The sequence below is a fragment of the Hemiscyllium ocellatum genome, chromosome 6, assembly GCF_020745735.1.
Source record: "Hemiscyllium ocellatum isolate sHemOce1 chromosome 6, sHemOce1.pat.X.cur, whole genome shotgun sequence".
Classification (NCBI taxonomy): Eukaryota; Metazoa; Chordata; class Chondrichthyes; order Orectolobiformes; family Hemiscylliidae; genus Hemiscyllium; species Hemiscyllium ocellatum.
In genome coordinates, this window is record NC_083406.1 from 46,868,818 (window position 1) to 46,889,720 (window position 20,903).

A 20,903-nucleotide genomic window follows, 5' to 3' on the forward strand; every position below is an offset into this window, starting at 1 on the left:
AAACCAGTGCCTGTATTGTTTTCGTGGAGAAAATAAACATGTCATCACCTTCTCATTGCAGCTGTGGAGTTGGAGTTCGCACTATTGGATTAGGCTTCACAGGCTGCTGCTGCTGCTGAACAACCAGGAACTGAGGTAACGACATGGCGGAGCCTAGTATCTTCACTCACAACTGACCACCAGCAAGAAATCAGTCCTCGTTCCTGACGAAGGGCTTTTGTCCGAAATGTCGATTTTCCTGCTCCTCGGATGCTGCCTGACCTGCTGTGTTTTTCCAGCACCACTCTAATCTCCAGCATCTGCAGTGCTCACTTTCGCCTGAAGAAATCAGGCACTCCTATTTCTTTGTAAGTCGGGGTGGGGGTTAAATGAAGTCTGGGAACATCGTTTTGAAATCTTGACCGCGGTTGAAATGTGCGTGCGGTGCAGCGCGGCTGCGGACAAGGTTAACCTGAGTAAGTTGAAAAGATGTGGCTCGGAAGGATTGCATTCACTTCACTTCTCACTTCTTCACTTCTCTGCACATTCGGAAATCCAGTCCTGGCTTTGCCTTGAGCCCTGTCCCCGGGATCTGTGAGAGCATCCAGAGGCGGAGAGTGTTTTTCATATATATATATTCCAGGATCTCTATTACTCCGAGCTCGCAGTCTCCTCGAGTGAAGTTCACTGATCGGGATCTTACACACATACACAGACAGACATGAGGGTGGACTCAACTCTGCAGCATTCAGAGTGCAGAGAGAAAGAAACCACTTTTCTTGCTGTGTTTTCGTGAACCGCCTAATCCCCTCCTCTCCCCCTGCCCCTCACTGGACTATCTGCATGTGTGTGCTTATGTGTGTCTCTGCATCTATAGTCCCCTCTCCAGCCGCTTTAGGAAAGGGGCGAGCTCAAGCTAGTGGATCAAGCTATTAGCAGCGATTACTACCTGGACTATTCTCCGCAGCTTTGTGCTCGACCGGACTTTTCCAAGGGAGTTCGTCAGGGAATTTGTGTCTGTGTTTTAGGGAAGGGGTGCTGAAGGAGGAGGAGAGGAGGTTGGGAGGTGAGGTGTCATCAACTACAAGAAGAAAAGTGGATTTCCAACAAGAATCCTGCGTACTCTCCTGACCATGTCCTGGATCTGTGCTGTACTGGCGGTGCTCTGCACTTTAGTGACGGTCCTTGGTGGATCGGTGCTGGGTGATGCGAAAGCCCGGAGCTGTGCTGAGGTGAGGCAGGCTTACAGTGCGAAAGGATTCAGCCTCAGCAACATCCCCTATCAAGAGATATCGGGTAAGCACACTTTCTCAAACTGGATAGCGGGGTCGGTTAGCTGTCTCACAAGCTAGCAATGGTTCACAGACTTCGCGTTGACCTTTTTGGTTTTTAACAAGTTTGGAGCTTTTTTTGTGTTGCGACTTCGGCCAGTTAATGATCATGAATGGAATGAAGTGGCAACACCAGCTTGTACTGAGTTGTGAAGTCCAAGGATATTTAGAGAAGGGCAATAAAATCTGATCCAGCCAGCGAAATCCAACATCTCATAAATAAATTCAAAATAAGGAACAAAGTTGAAAAGCAGCACTTTTTTGTGTGTGTTTGTAACTGTAAGTTTTAATTTCACACAATGGTCAAAGGAACGCTTTGCTGTACAAGTGCAATTCACATCCAGAAATGAGTTGTTGGATGTCAAACAGAAGACTGATCATGTGGCATAAACATTTTTTTTGCCAGTACTTGAAAACAGCAGTATAATAAGACGTTTAGCTGCGACTAGCTTCACTGAGAATGAACCTAATGTATTTTTGTGTTGTATATTGTATTTAGTGTTTTGTGTAGATGAAGGGGTCTCATATATATGTGAAGTTTTGACCATAATATGCATATGGAATCCAAACAGTCTGTACAGGAACCAGTGCTAATTAATTTTCTGAGTTATGTAAAATAACTTTTCTACTTTACAAATTTCTGTCCATAGCAAAGTTGGGAATTGGGGTTATTGCCAAAAAAAATGTATAGTAGTGGATACACAATAGACAATAGCCCCTGTCTGACGATATTGGTGATCAGGCACATAAAATACAACAAGGGGAATTTAAATATACACATGTCTAAATTGTTTAAAATGTTAAATCTTAGTGCTGCTCCTGAAAGTACAAAATTAAGACCAACATAACTCACGCACAACTACAAAATGAGGAAATTTGTCCATGTTGAAACTCTTGCATTTGGATCTCAAGACAGCTCATGAGTGTTTTAATAATGCTATGAAATAGTACCTGAGACAGACTAAGTTAGAATGCATGCTAATACAGAATAGGCAAAAACATTGTTTGTATTTTTTCAGATGAGACCTGCATATAATGTAAATCAAAAGTCTGACAGTTTTACTTTGTAATCAATACTTATTACTGGTGTACACATGTAATAAAAACTCTTATGTATTATCACTTCAATTTATTTTAGTGTAATCACTTAATCTCACATTTTAAAGACATCTGTTGACTTATCAAGATTTTGTGCAGTAGGAACCTAACATCAAGGTTGTAGACTGGTTTACTTTGATTTAGTTCTGTGGTTATGCTCAGATTTACAATGTAATGTACTCAGTATTGACTTCAGAATCCAGTAAACAGGTAAACACTATCAGATTTTTGTGGAAAACCTCTGGGTGCTGTGCAAGTAAAGCTTCCAGATTTCCAGTGAACAATGTTTTTGATGATTTTAACTGTACATCTATTGGGCTTCATTCACCACCTATGCAGACTACTGAAATGTTGGCACTGTTACTGTTTATACATCATGTTGATAGCCTTCCAAATATGAGCTCAGAAAACAAATTATATCCAACTGTCATTTGAAGAGTAGTTCTTATTTATAGCTGCAATGATCAATTTTTGGACAGTATTTCAGTTAGATTAACCAGTGTTCATTATATATAAAGTGATATTTAAGTGTGATACAGATGCTTTGAATTTACTTTAGCCATAAAATAATAAAAATATGGAGAATTAATGATAGGGTGAACACCAGCTGTTTTTACTTTTTTTTAATGGACTTACTGTCAGCTGTATATTTACATCATTCTGGGGAAGCCAAAACAACCATCTTACCTCGTAAAGATCTAAAAGTACGGGCACTGTCTAATGCTGTAATAGATTCCCTTTCTTGTCTTTTTCAGTTGGCATTTCGTTATTCATGACTCTAAAGTCAATAGACTTTATGGAGAACACACTTTGACTTTCAGTCCAAATGATGAAATGGGGAAATTACATATTAAGGAGGAGTATCACATTAGTGTCATTAACCGTCGTGGTTTCTTGTGCTTATCCAGGTTGTGTAATGCTTTCTGTCAACTTGGTGGCTTGATGGTAAATGAACATTTAGCATGAGCTCTAATTATTAGCATTTACTTAACAGACCTGGTGTGAGAGCAGTTTCTTTTTCATGTAGTCCTAATTGCATGGCACTTTGTCCTGTGAATACGATATTCCTGTGATTGAACTCAACCAACATTTGGAAAGAGAGTGTTTGAGAATTTTGTAGCACAGTCTATACTGAATATTTATAAACTGATGGATTTCCTCTGCTGTTCCTTATGAATTTGCATGAATCAGGTTTGAATATTCTGAATGTTGTTAAATTATATTTTATTTAACAACAAAATAAATGGAAAAACACACTGGAATTATAAGTCAAACCATAATAAAATGGAGGGTAAAATAAGTTTTTTAGCACATTGAATACTTCAACTTCATTTGCCAGTGGAAAACTTTAGTCAAATGGAATTATGTACACTTTTAACTTTGAGTTCATTAATAAATAGATTAAACACTGTGATGTGGATTTATACTCTGACAAGAAAAACCTTCGTTTTCATTTGCACCTCGTTGATCCAGGGCAGTAGTTAATGATTATGTGCTGCCTGAATTGTTAACTTACATTATTGCAATGTATTTTACAGTTGGTAAAAACTGATGTTTTTCTTTAAACTGACCCGACTGAGGAATAAATGGAAAACAGATTGTATCCTAGGAGAGCTTCATGCACAGAAATCAATTGGGAAACGTGACAACAGTTGGATCTGAGTGACCAGAAGCACAACAGCATTCACAATTGCAAGGGGAATACTTAAAAGCACTCACCCTTTTTTTGAAGCACATTCCTCTGACTGGGTTGTGTTACCAAAGGTGAAATTGGTGGGAGACTGTCCTGACTATGGTGTCTACTTCAGTTATCTTTGTGAATACAGGTAGCAAGACAAGGATAATCACTCACAGAAATATTAAGAACGTACTGAACCAAAGTATGCCGGAGCAGGGCACCTCAGAATTGCACCATGAGTTAGATATTTTTTCTGGTCCCTTCAGCTTGAAACTGCACTATAACTCACTGTGATTGCAAGCTGATAACACCGGGGCAAGGGTAACAGGGCACCTGGGACTTTGGTAAACAGCAAGGCCATCATTTTATCTCAACATTTAGAAATTCTGAAAGAAACAGAGGAATGAGGGTTACCAAGAGGAAAACCAGGTACAAGAAGAGAAAGAAAGAAAGATTGAATTAAGATCCAGACAGTAGAGACAGAAAGGAAAATGAAATGTAAACCATTGAAATCATGAGCTATTTACAATATGTAAGAATAACCCTCCAATATTTGAATTGCTTTCTTTCTTGCTCAGAATAACTAATTCACAATCATTAAAAGTGACCCCATTTTTGGTTATTGCATCTTTTAGTGGCAGGTTTTGTGGACTGTTAATGTGTAAATATATGCATTCTTTAAAATAATGGAGTGGGTAATGGTGAGATGTTATTTGTGCAAATCAAATGGAGGAGTTTCTTAAATCAACAAGCCAGTTCTGGAGATTCTCAAGGAGCATTGCATCTTTTCATTAACTGGACATTTGCTCAGCTTCAGAGATTGCCTTCCCAAACTCTCTGCTGTCATTTGCATTACCTTTCCAAACAGATGACCAAGAGCTATGAGTTTCCAAGATTTGTGACAGTAAAGTGCTCCTGCAGATTTAGGCCCAAACATTTAGATGCAGCACTGTTGGAGGTCTGTGACACGTTTGATTTTGAATAATCTATTAAAAGATAATAAACATTGCAAAAACAATGAGTAAAAACAACAAATATTTCTAAATCAAATTCATGTTTCCCTGCTTCCAAGTGCAATACTGTACAGAAAAGTCCCTGAGTATAATAAAATTACTGGAATTAGACCAAAGCTGAAAGTTTTGGATAAGGTGGGACTTCAAACACTCAAGAATTAATTGAGAGTAAAGTCTGATTTTTTAAATGGTTTCAATCGCAATCTCCATTTTTGTGAAAATGATATATTTTGTGTTGCTTTGTCCCTGTAATTGAAAACATATTTGAAACAATTTTCATGTATATCTTCTCAAATTTAAGTCCAAATTTACTTGCAGTAAAATTTACATACAATAAAAAGTGAAAGCATGTCCAATAATTTTAATGTATTCATCTTTTTGTCAAAAAATACTGTGCTGTACCCAGGGAAAGAGCAAACAGATTATTTTTGAAGCATTTTTGTGGATCATTATTCTGTAATCATCGGAATGGCTAGGACCATAGGAATCTCACCCATATCCCCATCATCTCCCAAACCAGGTTGAAAAGTTAGTCAGCAGTTTGCTTGCTTTAAGTCTGACTGCCGTACCTCAATAATATGCTGGGAACATCTTTAATAATTTGAGAGTGATACTTCTGCCCCTCAGAGGTAGGAAGTCCTACCCTTTAGACAGCAATTGGCCAATCTGAATGTGTAGCAACCCTGTATCTGAGAAGCAAAATAATATATTATTGGCTGATACTAAGGCTGCAAGGACTACTGGAAAGAACTGAATATCTCTTTGGAACTCCCTTCATTGAAAAGTGGTGGAAATGGGATCATTGTAAATGTTTAAGGCATTATTAGTTAGCTTGTTGATAAGCAAAGGGTGACAGGGGATCGAACGGAGTAATCAGATCAGCCTATTGAATGATAGATCAGGTTTGAGGGGCTGGGTAATTTCCACATACTTCTAGTTCGCACATTTCCCAGACTTAAAGTAATTCTGGCAATTTTGGCTGATCAAGGATTGGTGTCCCAAATGAGGCAGTATAGAGAGGAAATGGTGGAGTCGAGCTTTGCAGGCCAGTGGTAGAGGCAGAAAAAAAGATATAATTTGGATTGGGGGAGGAGGGCATTAGCAAGGCTGGTGGGCTGTTCAGTTTGAAGGCAGTGAGGAGACATAAAGAAAGAATATGATTGGGGAGAGGGGCTGTGCTTGGACACAGATGATTCCTCCTTCAATGGATAACCCCACTCGTTAGCACACCTCCAAGCCAAGCAATAAAACCTGCTGACTGGCAACCTTCAGTCTTCCACGTTCCATATGTTTTGGTGGCTGAGGTAGACTAAAGTTCTTCAGTGACAGGGTCTCAATAGGCTTAAGGGCAGGCCTGTGCCTTACCTGCCTGCTGTAATATGGAGAACAGATTGGAAATTGGAGGGAAAATTTTGGATTGTCACCATCTTTATTTTATATGTCCCGTTCACCTTCAAATGATCAGTGAAATGGGAGAAGGGGCTGTAAAATTCAGCCAAATAATCTGCTCATTGGGTTTAAAGTTAGCATGTAGAATGTGGCAAATTGGGTGGAATGATAAATAAAGTAATGTAGAGTGAGAATGTTTATTTTAATATGAGCTACTGTTGATAACCCAGTGAAGACAATTGAAGTTCAATAATAAGATTACATTGTCAGCAAAACTTCTGCTTGATCTAAGGTCTGCAGTCACAAACAGTTAATTAGTAAACCTTTGTATCATTATTTAGTTTTCATTAATTGTTCAAATTAAGCATGAATGTTATCAAATGCTTAACAAAAGAAAGTACTTTGCATCTGAGTTTGCTGTCCTCAGGTGAAATTTTCTACTGGATGTATTGTGTACAAAATTAAACCTTGAATTATGTATGCAATGTATTTTATGAATGCAGTGTATTTTTTTGATATTCCAGTGTGAGTAGAACAGAAATTTTGCATTTGGAGATTGTTCAAAATTATAGAAGTTCTGTGCTTACTTGCAAGTTTTTGGTTTTGTATATGGAGTGTATGCAATTAACCGATAGCTCTTTTCCCACTCTGCCGGATGCACAGAGTCCTTCCATCAACATCTGCTTTTACTGCTGAATTCTGTGTAAGAACAATGGTGCTTCTAGAAATAAAAGAGAATTTTAAAATGAAGAACTGAAAACTTTTCACAAGGTGATGACAGAAGGCTGTCATACAGTTTTCCAGTTTTGATGCAGGAGCAAACATCCTTGAGGAAGGCAGTTTACAATCTGAACTGGGTATACCACATATAATAATGGTAGAAAGAAAACAACATAAAACAGACCAACAAAGGTATGGAAAATTGTCCTAGCGCAGCCTCAGTTCATGATTCTCCAGGTCACTGTCATTGTGCAAATTAACGCTATATGTTTTTGTGCAGTAGTGTACACTAGGGAAGCCATTGGCTAGCTTGCTGCCAGGCCAGAAGGAGGCTCTGTTGTGCAGCTGGCACCAAACTAAATACTGTATCATACTCTGAAAGAGATTTGAAAATCAGAAGAACAAATCTACTGTGAATTTCTTGATCAAAAAACTCTATTTACACAAATAGGGCAATCTCTATTTTAATGTTTACTTTGTTGTACTATAGTAACTATCATAGGCATACACAAAAACATGTGCATTTATCCACTCACACACACACACACACACACACACACACATGCACGCACTCTAATGCACATGCGCACACAAACATATATAAATAACAAGCACATACATTCTCACAAAGACATGCCGACAAAAACATTTTCACAGATATGCGCACAAAAGTGCACACTCTCACACGTACACATATACACATGTACATACACGTAGGCAATGAAGCTGGAAATATTCCGGGTGTTCCTTTAGTTGTCATTCTCTGTGTCAGTGTTTTGGATCTCTAATCAAGCAGAGTACTTTGAGGAATATGTGATCCAAAGAAAGGTAGAGATTTATCTTCCAGAAGACTTGCGGTGGAAAGAGCTGTAAGACTTTAATGAACGATTGAACAGGAAGGAAAATGACTGCATACCCTAGAAACACAAGATCACTAATGCAGAGTCAGTATTGCACAAGCTGTCTGCAATTCTCACCAAATCTTCAATTAATTCAAATGTTGGACCTTTGCAACACTGTTTTTCTCTCCTCTTTTGCATATATTGTACATCCATTGTACGTACACTCACATGCATACATGTGGAGACAAACACACAAACATTCATCTAAGAAGAATCTTAGAGGAGGAAAAAGTGTCAGGGACATTAAGATGGAAATGTTGGATCTCAGACCCTCAGTAGCTGAAGACATATTTTTTGGTGGTGGAGTTATGTTCAAGAGTCAAGAATTTGAGGGGTATAGACATCAGAATCATAGAATTATAGGGTCTAAAGAACAGAAAAGGCCCTCCGGCCCATCAAGACGGTACTAGGCAAACACAAACACTTGGCAATTCTAATCCCATTTTGAAAGAGAGACACAGAGATACAGAGGCTAGACGTTATGGAGAGAAAGCAGCATTAAAATTGCAGCATTTTTGCTTTATGTCCATAAGTCCAGGGGTGATGGGACTTGGGTGTGTTAGCATATTGATAGCAGGATATTGACTATCCAATGTTTATGGAATTCAGAATGTGTGAGATGTCGAAAATGAGAATTTAACAGTGAATGAGTCAAGACAAGAGATTCTCAGTGATAGCTCTGACTGAATGGCACTGATGAGTGATGAGAAACTCATCCTAGGGTGAAATATGACACCTGGCTGTGGCCAGAATAGTTAAGGATGAGATGGTTTCCAGGGAAAGGATGGATTCAGTATCTGGAGAACAGGGGCCATTTCAAGGACATTCAGAGACTTTCATCACCCCAGTGTTTAGTTTGAAGAAATTTCTGCTTATACAATGCTGGAAAAGTTTGATGTTTTAGGGACAGCACATAGATCAAGAGAGGCACTGCTGTGGTAGTGATTTGTTGTTAATAAGGACCATTCAGTATGTCAGTAGGAACAAAACTGATTGAACAGATTGATTCCATGAGTGAACGGGTATTCTGGACTTGGAGGTGAGGAGAGAGACATTAATCAGTGGTCTTCTGGGACAGTCTGGGTCAGCAGTATGAGAAGTGAGTGGGACTGGAAGCACACAGGATAGGCACATCAGTGATGCAGTAGGATAGGACAGTTACAGAATTGCTGCTTGTAGGCTGGCAGTAATGAGTGCCTCAGTGAGACTCTCTGAGGATTGCAAAAGAGGCATCTTGAGGGAGGTTTGAAAGGAGTCAAACCTGGCTTGACGGCAGGATTGAGGGAGGGTTGTGATGTACTGAAAGGTTGGGGCAGGGATTTCAGAAGGCAGAGTACTCCAAAGCTGAGACATAAAATGAAAGGAGGCAGGACTACAGAGACAGGGAATTCTAGAGGTTAAAGAGAAAACCAGTTAAAAAGGAGTAGAATATAAAATGAAAGGAAATGACAGACTTCCAAAGTTTGCCCGTGAATGGCAACAGGACATCTCAAGCTGGTATATATCCTTACATTAAACAGAAAACAGAAAGACAACCAGAGGAAGGAGTCCAGAGTTAAAAGTCAGAATTCATTTGGTGGTATCATTTTGACAGAGAGTGGGGCAATTGGCATGGAAACAGTTGACTCAGAGATGTGTACTGTAGTCAAGTAAAATCCAGAAGCTGACTGAAAGCCAGAAGGCTGGATTAGGGTACATACGGAGATATTGATGTGCAAATTGTGATCCAGGAAACATGCAGCGTTGATGGTGGGCAGAAAGGTTATGGCGATATTTGGAAGTCACTCACTGTAAAATCCAGAGCTGGTGGCTAAGTGTACTTCAGTGCAGCAGAAATGTTGCATGGTCAGGAGCTAGAGGCCATCGCCTGAACTAGACTGTAGCTGTAGCAGCAAAGTCAGGAGGACCATTGCCGTCTGGCTTAGCAGAGAACGTTGTTAAAAATCACACAACACCAGATTATAGTCCAACCAGGTTCATGGTGTAAGCTGATATATGGTCTTTTTAAAAACACGAACCAATTTAACATTAAAGACACAGCCTTAGAGTATTATGATGCAATCAGTATAGGAAATCACGAAAGTCTACAGAAGTTCTAGAAGGCAAATATGACAAATGATCCAGTGTTCCAGAAGGGATGGTGCTGTTGGGGGATGGAAAATGATTACTCAAACTCCTAGTTATGGTGAACATCCTGACTATTAGATCCAGGAGGACTTGCAGACAGTGAACAGAATGAGTGAAAAAGGCAGATGATGACAATGGCTACTCAAGGGCAATGAAGCAGAATGAAAGGATCCCAAACAAGCTGGTTGGTTGTGATACATATTGAGTTTTTTTCTATAATCTTCATCTAAATAATTTGATTGAAATACAAATAGCAACAAGTTGACAATTATGCAGGATGGAAAGAAAACGATTACATGGAAACCTTTCAGATAGAAAGTACAGGTTCTATGAAGGTGGTCTCTCTGTCATCTGTGCCATTGCAAAGCTGAGAAGCCCAAAACTCTCTATTTTTTGCTCATGGATTTGATTTTTAACACGAAAGATCAGTCCTGTGACATTACTTCTTCTGTCTAAAGTGATCAGAGCTGGATAGAATGCTCAACTTCAGATCAAACCAGCCCATTTTGTAGTTTGATTGCATCAAAAGGACCAGCATGTACATAGTATGTTTGATGAACTATAAAAAGGGAGGGCTTCAAGGAGTATTATAAAACAAAGTGTGACATCAAACACATTAGGAAATATGAGAATAGTGTCATCAATGAATTGCCCAAACAGGTACTTTAAAGACGTGTACAAAGGATGAAAGATAGTTCAAGAGATGGAGAGGTTCAGAGAGGCAATACCAGATTTAACTCACAATGTGATCTCCTCTAGACTGGAGAGACAAAATGGAGACTAGGTAAATGTTTTGCAGAACACATAGGTTCAGCACACGACCGTGCTTCCTGGAATCAAGAGTGAGAAGTTTAAAATAAAAAGTGCTGCTCAGTTGGGAGCATGATAAATGAAGGACATACTGTGTGAAGAAATGTGTAGCAGAGATTTGAATGAGCTCATGAAGCAGAATAAAGATTGGAGGCTGACCAAGAGTTTGTTGGAATATTCAAATGAAGAGATAGGAATGGATGAAGTCTTCCTAAAGGTGGGTTTTAAGTAGTGTCTGCAAGGAAGAAAAAGGGGGAGAGAGGAGGACATGGAATTCCACATCCTAGGGCTTTGAGCAGTGAAAGCCAGTGGCGGAGTGATTAAAATTGGGGATGTGCCGGAGACTGGAATTGGAAGATTGCATAATAATACACTTTTTTAAATCTTTGGTATAGCAGTGTACACTAACCTGCATTAAATTTCATCTGGAATTTTCTTGCGTATTATGCGTTTTGTCCAAGTCATCCTGCTAAGTCCTGGACTGGCTCCTCAGTGACATCTGCCTTTTCCAGTATGACATAATTTTCAAGCCTGAGCAATGTGCTTGGTTCCTGAAGCCAGAAGGAGCTAATTTGAACCACACATTTCAGACGTTGGTGGAGCAGTTGTTCGTTGTGACCCAGTCGTGATAACGTAGCTCACTGTGGAGGAGGGATTTGCTGTTTGTTTGCCTGTCACAAGTAGGAGGCTACTAGTGTTGAGTAAGACCGGTTTCTAAGGCATACACAAAATTACTATTTAAAATTTCGAGATATGATTGAAAGTGAACTTTCGACAGACTTGTGCTTCTGAATGCTTACCTGATGGCCTTTAAAATTTTCAAAGGGAGTAGGCAGTTCCATCCTCATCCCATTGGTGGTTAACTTGGAATCTCACAGTATCGATTGGCATGTGACAGGCACACCCCAATCATCATGCACCAATGTATATGAAATCAGTCCGAGGAATGGCCCCAAAGCTGGTTTCTGTGTCATCCTGATTTATACTGTCTCCACATTGTTTTTGCTTTCTCATGCTGTGATTGCATTTCAGTAGCCATTCATGATCCTTTTCATAGAATTGGTTCCACTGGATAATGTAGATTAGATTCAAAAGGTTAAGGATTGTACTTTGCCTGTGAAGACTGGAAATGGACTGAAGCAGAGCAGAGAAGGGGTGTACTGAATAAATCTCAAAAGGTTATTGAAAATTTGATGGAATGGAAAGAGTGTAAACAGGAGATAGTCACACACCCATTGCACTAGAAATAGCACCAGAAAGATAAGAAAAATATCATGTTAGTATTGAAATGGACACACACTTAATAGCAGCAAGTAATGCTCCAGTGATTTCCTGTATTACAATCCTTGTGGCTTAATATTATGTTTCAAGTAAAATGACTGGGAGACAATGTAATGTGGGAATAGTTTTGATATAATTGAACATACTGACAAAAGTTGTAAGTGTAATGTGCATGACTGATCATAAAACAATTTTGCTGACTTAGTTTATTGCTTTACCACATTGTAATAAGACTAGGAAAAGACGAGTTGATCTAGAGGATTGGTTTGCAATGATACAAATTGGAATTTACAGCAAGGTTAGCATTAAGGAGATTCTTAGATAAAGCTGTTAATGTGCTAATCTTCAAACAGAGCTGAATGAATATCTGTAGGAAAAGGATTGAGGGTTATAAGGATAAATACAGAAGGAGATAATTGACTGTGCAGGACATGACAGTTCATGATCTGTTGTGATAAGAAAATTGTCATTTCAAGGAGAGGAGGTAGTTGAGAATAAATAATGGGCTTGTGACCAGGAAATGGACATGGATGTCATGAATGTAAATTTCAACTTAAGGATGATTACTTCACCTCGCTTCATCTTGTTCTATCACTGCCAAATCTACCCACAGAATGTAGACATTTTTGTGTCAATGTGAAATATAATCATTCCAGAAATTTACCAGGACCAGTGAAATTTGAGAAAATTTATGACCTGCTGTCTTCTTTGATTAACTAATCAGTTTTGAAAGTGCTCCTTTAATTTAAAATGGCATTAACAAACCTGACCTCACCAAAAAACAATGTACATATGCTGGTTTGGAGTGCTTATTAGAGCCCTTACCTTTGTCTCTTACATATCTGAAAGCTTTTAACTGTTTTAACAACTGGGATACAGATGTAGCAATGTTTAATAATTTTTTTACTTACTGATTCACTTGCGTTTTTGTTAATGACTAAAGGAAGTTGCAATAAAAATCCCTGTTCAAAGAAAACTAAGCTTGTCTTGAGCTTCATTAGTGAAAACATTAAGTGATTTTTGCTGTGTTAATGTTTTGGTACTATTAGATGGGTCGACATCTTTTAATCCCATGTAAGCAATGAGACACGGATGGAAAGAGTTTAGAGATTAATTGACACTGATATAGGATTTGCTACCCATCAAAAATAAATCAAAATTCTAGCTTGATGTTTTGAAGATAGAATTTACTTGTTAAAACCATGACCAGGGAGGAGTTGATGGAGCATTACATATTTATTGTGTTGTGTTAAAAGATCAGTATGTAATCCACAGTCAGGTCTGATGAGTGAACATAAGGATGGCAAATAATTGAGCAGTAGGAGACCGATGAATGTGAGAGGATTTTTGAACAAGATTGGTGATTTACCAGCCAGGCATATTGAAGCAGAAGTGACCCAGACAATATATTCAACAATTGCAGTGGAATTACTAGAGTCAATCACTTTGACAGGAGAATCAGTGCCTGAGGAAGCTTGATATTTCTTTGGAATTTGTATCATCCTGGGAGTATTATTAGCACAAGGAAAGAAGCAGCTCAAGTGAAGCTGACCTTCCATCTTCACAGGGTTAACTAGCCTGGACTTAACAGAGCAATTTGGAAGCATCGCCCACATGGTAAGAACAAGGGTCTATAAATGCAGTCAACCAGCAAAGGTGAAGATTAACATTGACATCAATATTTAAATCAACTGTACCCTTCATGTGCTAACAGTGAACATCTCACTATTTTATGTTGTGGTATAAACATCAAGCAGTGAAAGCTATATTGCAATGCTCTGCAGCACTATTGGAAATAGAGAGGTCGGTTGGCCATAGGACTAGACATTTGGGTATCTCATTCTCCAGGTATTCCAGAGAGTGCTGATGTACATGCGGAGACTCCATTCCTGGTCCTTCTTGATTTGGCATGAACATTAATCCTGTTAATGTTAAGGAGGGTGTGAGATTAATGAGGAAATCATAGCAACTGGAATCCAAATCATGCAGGTAGCAGGAGAGCCTACCATGTATAATAACAAAACTCAGAGACTACTAGGCAGTTGGGTAGGAAGGATGCCACCATTGAGAGAAATGGAGAGAGGAGGAGTTGCAAGAATTTGAAGGCACCCTGACAGAATTTGTTCGAATGATATGTTCCTATGTTGCACATTCTGTATAATTCCATCCTGCATTAGGGCAAGTTAAGGTTTCAGATCTCTGCGTTTTTAACAGCCTTTATCTACCCTGAACCTCTCATGCTCATGTTCGTGTGTTACATTATATTGGTGGAAGGTGTGCCCTTTTATTCAGTGTTATCCAAATTGAAAGAGTTATACAAATGAATGGCAGCATTAGGTGAATGCAGAAGTATTTTTTCCTCCACTTTATAGTTGAATGGCAACAGTGCAGAGGGTTGCTACTGGTGGAACTGCAGCAGATGGAGTTCTTTCGGAGTTTGTGCTTACTGCTGAATAAATGCTGGTTTGTGATGCAGAGTGATGCCAACAGTATGGTTTCAATTCCTGCTCAAGCTGAAGTTACCAAGAACCTCTCCCTTTATCTGAGGTATAGTAACTCTCAGGTTAAACCTTCACCAGTCACCTGTCTCTAATGAGAGAGCAGTCCTATGGTTTGGTAAGATGATGGTGACCTAATTTTGTTTATTTTACTGTTGTATATGTAGGGAGATATGTGGGCTCACAGAACAGTCTCACTTGCCTGATTATGTTGCTCCAAGAAAAATCTACACTGCTTGCTTGCACACTTATTCTGCTGCTTTTCGTGATCAAAGAACAGTAAGCACTAATGAAATTTTAGAATCCTTTGCTCAAATAAGTTGAAACTGGCTGTAAATGGAGCTTTGATCATACAGACTCCAAATAATAGATGTGGGCTATCAATGAGAAATGCTATGCCTGTGCTTATGGCTTGTGTTGTTGAGGTCCTGGCCTCATGCTGAAATTGGTATCACATTACTCGTACTGTGCAAAATTTTTTGGGTGTTGAATTTGATCACATCACTAGGTCACTTCGCAGTGCTATATCAAAGGAAGCAATTGGTTCATCAACATGACCCTACTTCTCTTCATTTCAAAGGAGTCTCTCAAAGATTTGTTTCTATAAATACAAGCTGCAGCATGCAACAAGCTGACTGTGCCACATCCTACATCAACCACCACCTATCATTGCTATCATTGCTTGGTGTTTCAGCCTTATGTTCAACATCTGCTACAAGTGTCCTTGTACCTCCTTCAGGTAGGCTCGTGGTAGTTTGATTTTAGTAAATTGTGCTTTTCGTGCTATAATTTTAAATCTCTGGTTTCTACTTGTGGCAGAAAAAACAGATGGTATATTAAACATATTTATGTACTGCATAGTTATTACATGCATTATTAGACATTTTTGAATAATCAGTCAACATATATATAAAATGGAATATCTATAACATTGTATAGTGCTAATATTCAATAGATGTGATGTGTTCTGAATTCTACTTCAAGAAACACATCTGTCATTCAGATCTAGACATCTACTAACTGCTGCATGCTATGTCCTTTTAATATTTACATTTATGCTTTTAAATGTGAGAACAGTGGGAATTCAGACACGGTCATTTAACCCATCGACATTTATTCCCGAGTACGTTAATTCTCCTGTCATGACATGGTTTCTGTCTTTCAATGTCATGTTTAACCTCCTGCTTTTCTATCAATTTCAAATCTAGTTTTAGACATTGATGTTTTACCATGTGTATTTCATTCATGGTCAAAGGAATGAAATGTAACACCCTTGAATTACAAGGACGTAGTATCATCAGGCCTCTGGAGAGAGTTAGCAAGTTTTGAGAAGATTTGTAGCTCAAGTTGAGGTTCTGGATGTAGGCTTGCTCACTGAGCTGGAAGTTTCATTATCAGATGTTTATCGCCATACTAGATAACATCTTCAGTGAGTCTCCGGATGAAGCACTGCTGATAATTCCTGCTTTCTATTTATATGTTTGTGTTTCTTTGGGTTGGTGATGTCATTTCCCGTTCCTTTTCCCAGTGGGTGATAAATGGGGTCCAAGTCAATGTGCTTGTTGATAGAGTTCCGGTTGGAATGCCATGCTTCTAGGAATTCTCGTGCATATCTCTGTTTCGCTTGTCCTAGGATGGATGTGTTGTCCCAGTCGAAGTGTCCTTCCTTATCTGTATGTAAGGATACTAGTGAGAGAGGGTCATATTGTTTTGTGGTTAGTTGATGTTCATATATCCTGCTGGTTAGTTTTCTGCTTGTTTGTCCAATTGTTACAGTCCTTGCATTTAATTTTGTAAATGACATTAATTTTGCTTGTTGTCTGTATAGGGTCTTTCAAGCTCATTAGCAGCTGTTTTAGTGTGTTGGTGGGTTTGTCGGCTACCATGATGCCAAGGGGTTTGAATAGTCCCTAGAAGCATGACATTCCAACCCCTTTACCACCCCATGAGAAAATGAACAGGAAATGACATCACCATAAGAAATGGCATTACCACAAGAAATGACATCACCAACCCAAAGAAACCCAAACATATATGACATCACCATAAGAAATGGCATTACCACAAGAAATGACATCACCAACCCAAAGAAACCCAAACATATAAATAGAAAGAAGGAATAATCAGCAGTGCTTCATCCAGAGGCTCACTGAAGATGTTACCTAGTATGGTGATGAAACTTCTGAAAGTGAACCTTCTAGCTCAGTGAGCAAACCTACACCCAGAACCTTGGAGATAGTGTCTGTGTTGGACCTTTCATAATCTCAACCTTGCCTCCTCTATTTAAACTGTACTCCTGTCAATTCACAATTTGCTTTTGGACACCTCCACGACCTCATCGTTCTAATTGGTTTTGAAATGCATTTGCATGCACTGCAGGCTTAAGGTTAGGCCTTTCTTTTAAATTTACCATGGCATCTCCAAGGTAGTTACTGACAGGCACTGGCCAGAAGTAAAAGTGTCTCAATGTCTGTGTTTTTCTCTGATATTATAAGAGTCACATGTACATGGTTAGAGAGATTGCTTTATTCATGATGTCTTGATCAAAGCCAGACCAGTGCTACCAGATAAATACCAGATGAGCAGACTGTCATATTTGGAAAATAGCCAATTCACTGATAAACTATAAAAAAATCACACTTATCTGAGCTGTTTAGCAAAAATGCAGTAGGTGCACAATACCACAACATCGCAGTTTAGCCAGTGATTTGTCTTCCAGTTCCAAACATATATTTAAATGCCACTCACTTGCCTTTTACATTTTCTTTACCCTTCGAAGCATGGAATGAAATCTCTGATCACTGAGACTGCAAATTATCATGTCTTTCAAACCTTTTCTACAAGAGATTGAGCACAGTAGTCCCTCACCTAGATTGTCAAATGGGCACAGCTCCAACTGTTAGTGCCTAGTTTTTTTTCAGAAATACAAAACTTTGCATCTTTCCTTCATTCCTGAATACTTATGCACCATACTTTGTTTTGCCTGAGTTTGTGAATTGCCTTTGGTTTCATGCTCCAAAGTGAGAATTTGCAGGGGTTTACTATTCTCAAGTTAAACCTATTGTGCCCTGCTGCTTGTCTTTCCTTTCAAATGCACTCTAAAAAGAAGACAATTATAGCTGCTCTAGGCACCAGATTTTAATGTATTAAATAATGCAACGTGTCACTTGTCATATGTGTACAGGACCGAAAAAAATCAGAAGAGGATGCATGAGTGCAGATGATTTCCACAAGCGAGTGTGATTCCTTGCATTGATGGTATGTCTTGTGGGTGGTTGCCATTTGTCAGTAGAGTGCTGTGTGTGGATGCTGTGTCACATATGGATGGGGTACCTTGTACAGGTAGGGTGTCACATGTTGATGTGATACCATGTTTGGTCAAGGTTCAAGGTGCAAGATGGTGTTAGATGCAGGTGAGATACAAGTTAGGGGAAATAATCAAAATGGAGAGATGCAAAGTTCAGGAAAGGATCCAAGCTGTAATCAGAAGCTCCTGAGAGAATGTAGACCTTTCAAAAATGACATATTGCTGTGTAACGTTTTATGTTTTATGCCTTTTGGTTTGTTACTGGTCTGAAGGTAACATACAATAAGAAACAATCAGCTTCAAGTTGTTTTCCTGTGATATGAGACATGATGAGTTGACAATATTCTGATGGCAAGTGAATTTAAGTGTGACATGGTAGCACTGCGCCACACGCACACACGCACACACACAAACACACACACAGGCACACGATCCAGGGTTGATTCCAGGCTTTGATAGCTATGTGTGTGGACTTTGGATATTCTCCTTGTTTCCATGTAAGTTTGCTCCGGGTGCTCTAGTTTCCTCTGACAGTAGACCATGCTAAAAACCGTCCCGTAATGTCCAGGAATCTGCAGGTTAGGGAGGTAGTCATGAAAAAAAACACCCATGCAAGGTTACAGAGGTGGATCTAGGTGGGGATTCTCTTTGGAGTTTCGGTACAGACTTGATGGGCCAAATAGCATCCTTCTGCACTGTGAAGATTCTATGATTCTATGTGACATAGAGAGGTGAATTGGATCAAAGTGCTGAAACATAAATTTGTATGTTCTCTGTTTGTTACCTATGCTCTATTAAAATCTTTAATTTGCATGCTCGTTGTATCAATATTTTCCAAATTGCAGACGTTCACAAAAATATTTCATTAACTTGTTGATGTCAAAACGTCATGCTGCAATTACATTTTCTTGCCAGCAGTGGCACTACGTTATCTCCATCATAAAATGAGCAAGGGATTGTTTTGCAGACAAGGCATGCTGCCACAATATTTAAAATTGGCTTGAAATTTAAGAGTTGATATGCTTACATAAGAATAAAACAACATCATGGTAAAAAATACCTTTTAAAAGTGTCAACTTGTTCTTCAACCTCATCAGCTATGGTTTTTGTTGTCTATTTGCTGACAATCTTAATCGTGGTAAGTGCAGATGGGCTCATAGACTAAGAAGATAAGCAATAGGAGCTAGGTTCAGCTCTTTGCATCTGCTCTGGGTTTCTGATCTTCTACATTAGCTTCACTTTCATGGGCTCTGTCCCCATGTCCCTTAGATAAAGTTGTCATAGTCATACCAGACCATAGCTCTGCTCTCTCAGAGAGAGATAACTGGTGATATTTTAACCTGAGGGTTACCACACCTCAGCTGAAGGGAGAGGTTGAGTGGGAGAATCCTTCAGCCAGTACAGGAATTGAATCCACATTGTTGGCACCATACACCAGTGTCAAGCCAACTCATCTTGCCAGCCCATATCAGTATCCTAAAAATGTATCCATTTCTGTCTATGTGTACTCAATGACTGAGCTCTCTGGGAGGTGGGAAAATCTGAAGATTCATACACTTTAATCAAAGAAATCTCTCTTCATCCTCAAAGGTTTGAGATTGTGAACCCTAGTTCTAGACTTCCCAGCAATGGAGAACATCCTCTAGGCAATTATCCTGTCGTGCTCTGTAAGAATCAGCCCTTGTTCTTCTAAATTCTAGGAAGAAAAAACCTAGTCAACACAATTTCAGTAGAATAATCTATTCAACCTATATGGGTCAGCTAGTGCCAGTTCTCCCATTCCAGGAATCAGTCTAGTCAAGCTCTCACATTGATAGGAAGTATAGACAATTGATTCCTTAAAATCCATTGTCTGATTTAATGCCTTTGAATCCCATGCACTGAAATGGCTTTTAAATGGATCAGAGACCCTGATTTAAAAGACAAGAGACACTAGCTGACCCATATAGGTTGACCAACATGGAAACAATATGAATTCAATAAATGGAAGCCTCAGCTGAAATTAAATATCTCCCTCCTCCTTCTGCCATGCAAGGCACTGAAAGCAATCAGTAGGTCTCCATTCAGGAGGTGTGCAAGGGTCCTCAGCTCTGATTGTTATTTACAACATTGTGAGAATCTTCTCATGTTGGAGACAGTACCTTGCCTACCATTATCAAGATTGAAAATAAAACTTCAGGCATGAAATGTACAACAAAGTGCTATTTCAATGGGCTTCTTGGCGTAGCAAAATGTAAACATTACACTGTAGATCTGAAGCAGCCTGGAAAGTCTTCTCCCTCATTCTGTGTGTCTCAAGAAGTAAAACACCCAATTTTAGCCCTGAATGGAAAGAAACATCAAGCAGCTGAGAACTTGAAAGATAAGTGTAATATTCCCTACTACTGACAGTGAAGAACTTAACTAATCAATCATGATCTCAGGTTAAACTCTTACACCTCAAGTACACCCAAAGGCTGCTAAAATGTATATTATTTAATCTTGCATTGGACTGGACAGTTTTACCTTTGTATGGTTGTGTATGTGTGTGTGTCTGTGTCTGTGTCTGTGTGTGTGTTCATGTGGACTGAAATGATGTCACAAAAGCTATACAGAGTAGCCTTGATTATCTGGCATTTGATTATATGAATTTTGGATTATCTGGACAAGATTGCAAGGTCCCAATGCTTGGCTAAACTGTGTTATCTGGCATCTGATTATCTGAATAAACTACTCCCTGTTTGAGACGTTCAGATAATCAAGGTTCCTCTGTATACTTAATGTTGCATCC

General features: G+C 39.1%; 1 protein-coding gene across 1 annotated transcript in view; it reads left to right on the plus strand.

Annotated features, from left to right (window-relative positions):
* The first annotated feature begins 633 nt into the window (after positions 1 to 633).
* gpc6a (glypican 6a) overlaps positions 634 to 20,903 on the plus strand; it is a 1,030,971-nt gene continuing 1,010,701 nt past the window's right edge. The window contains exon 1 of the mRNA XM_060825936.1: positions 634 to 1,275. Coding sequence (XP_060681919.1) covers positions 1,113 to 1,275 — 163 coding nt within the window. The 5' untranslated portion in view covers positions 634 to 1,112. The remainder of the gene's footprint in view (positions 1,276 to 20,903) is intronic.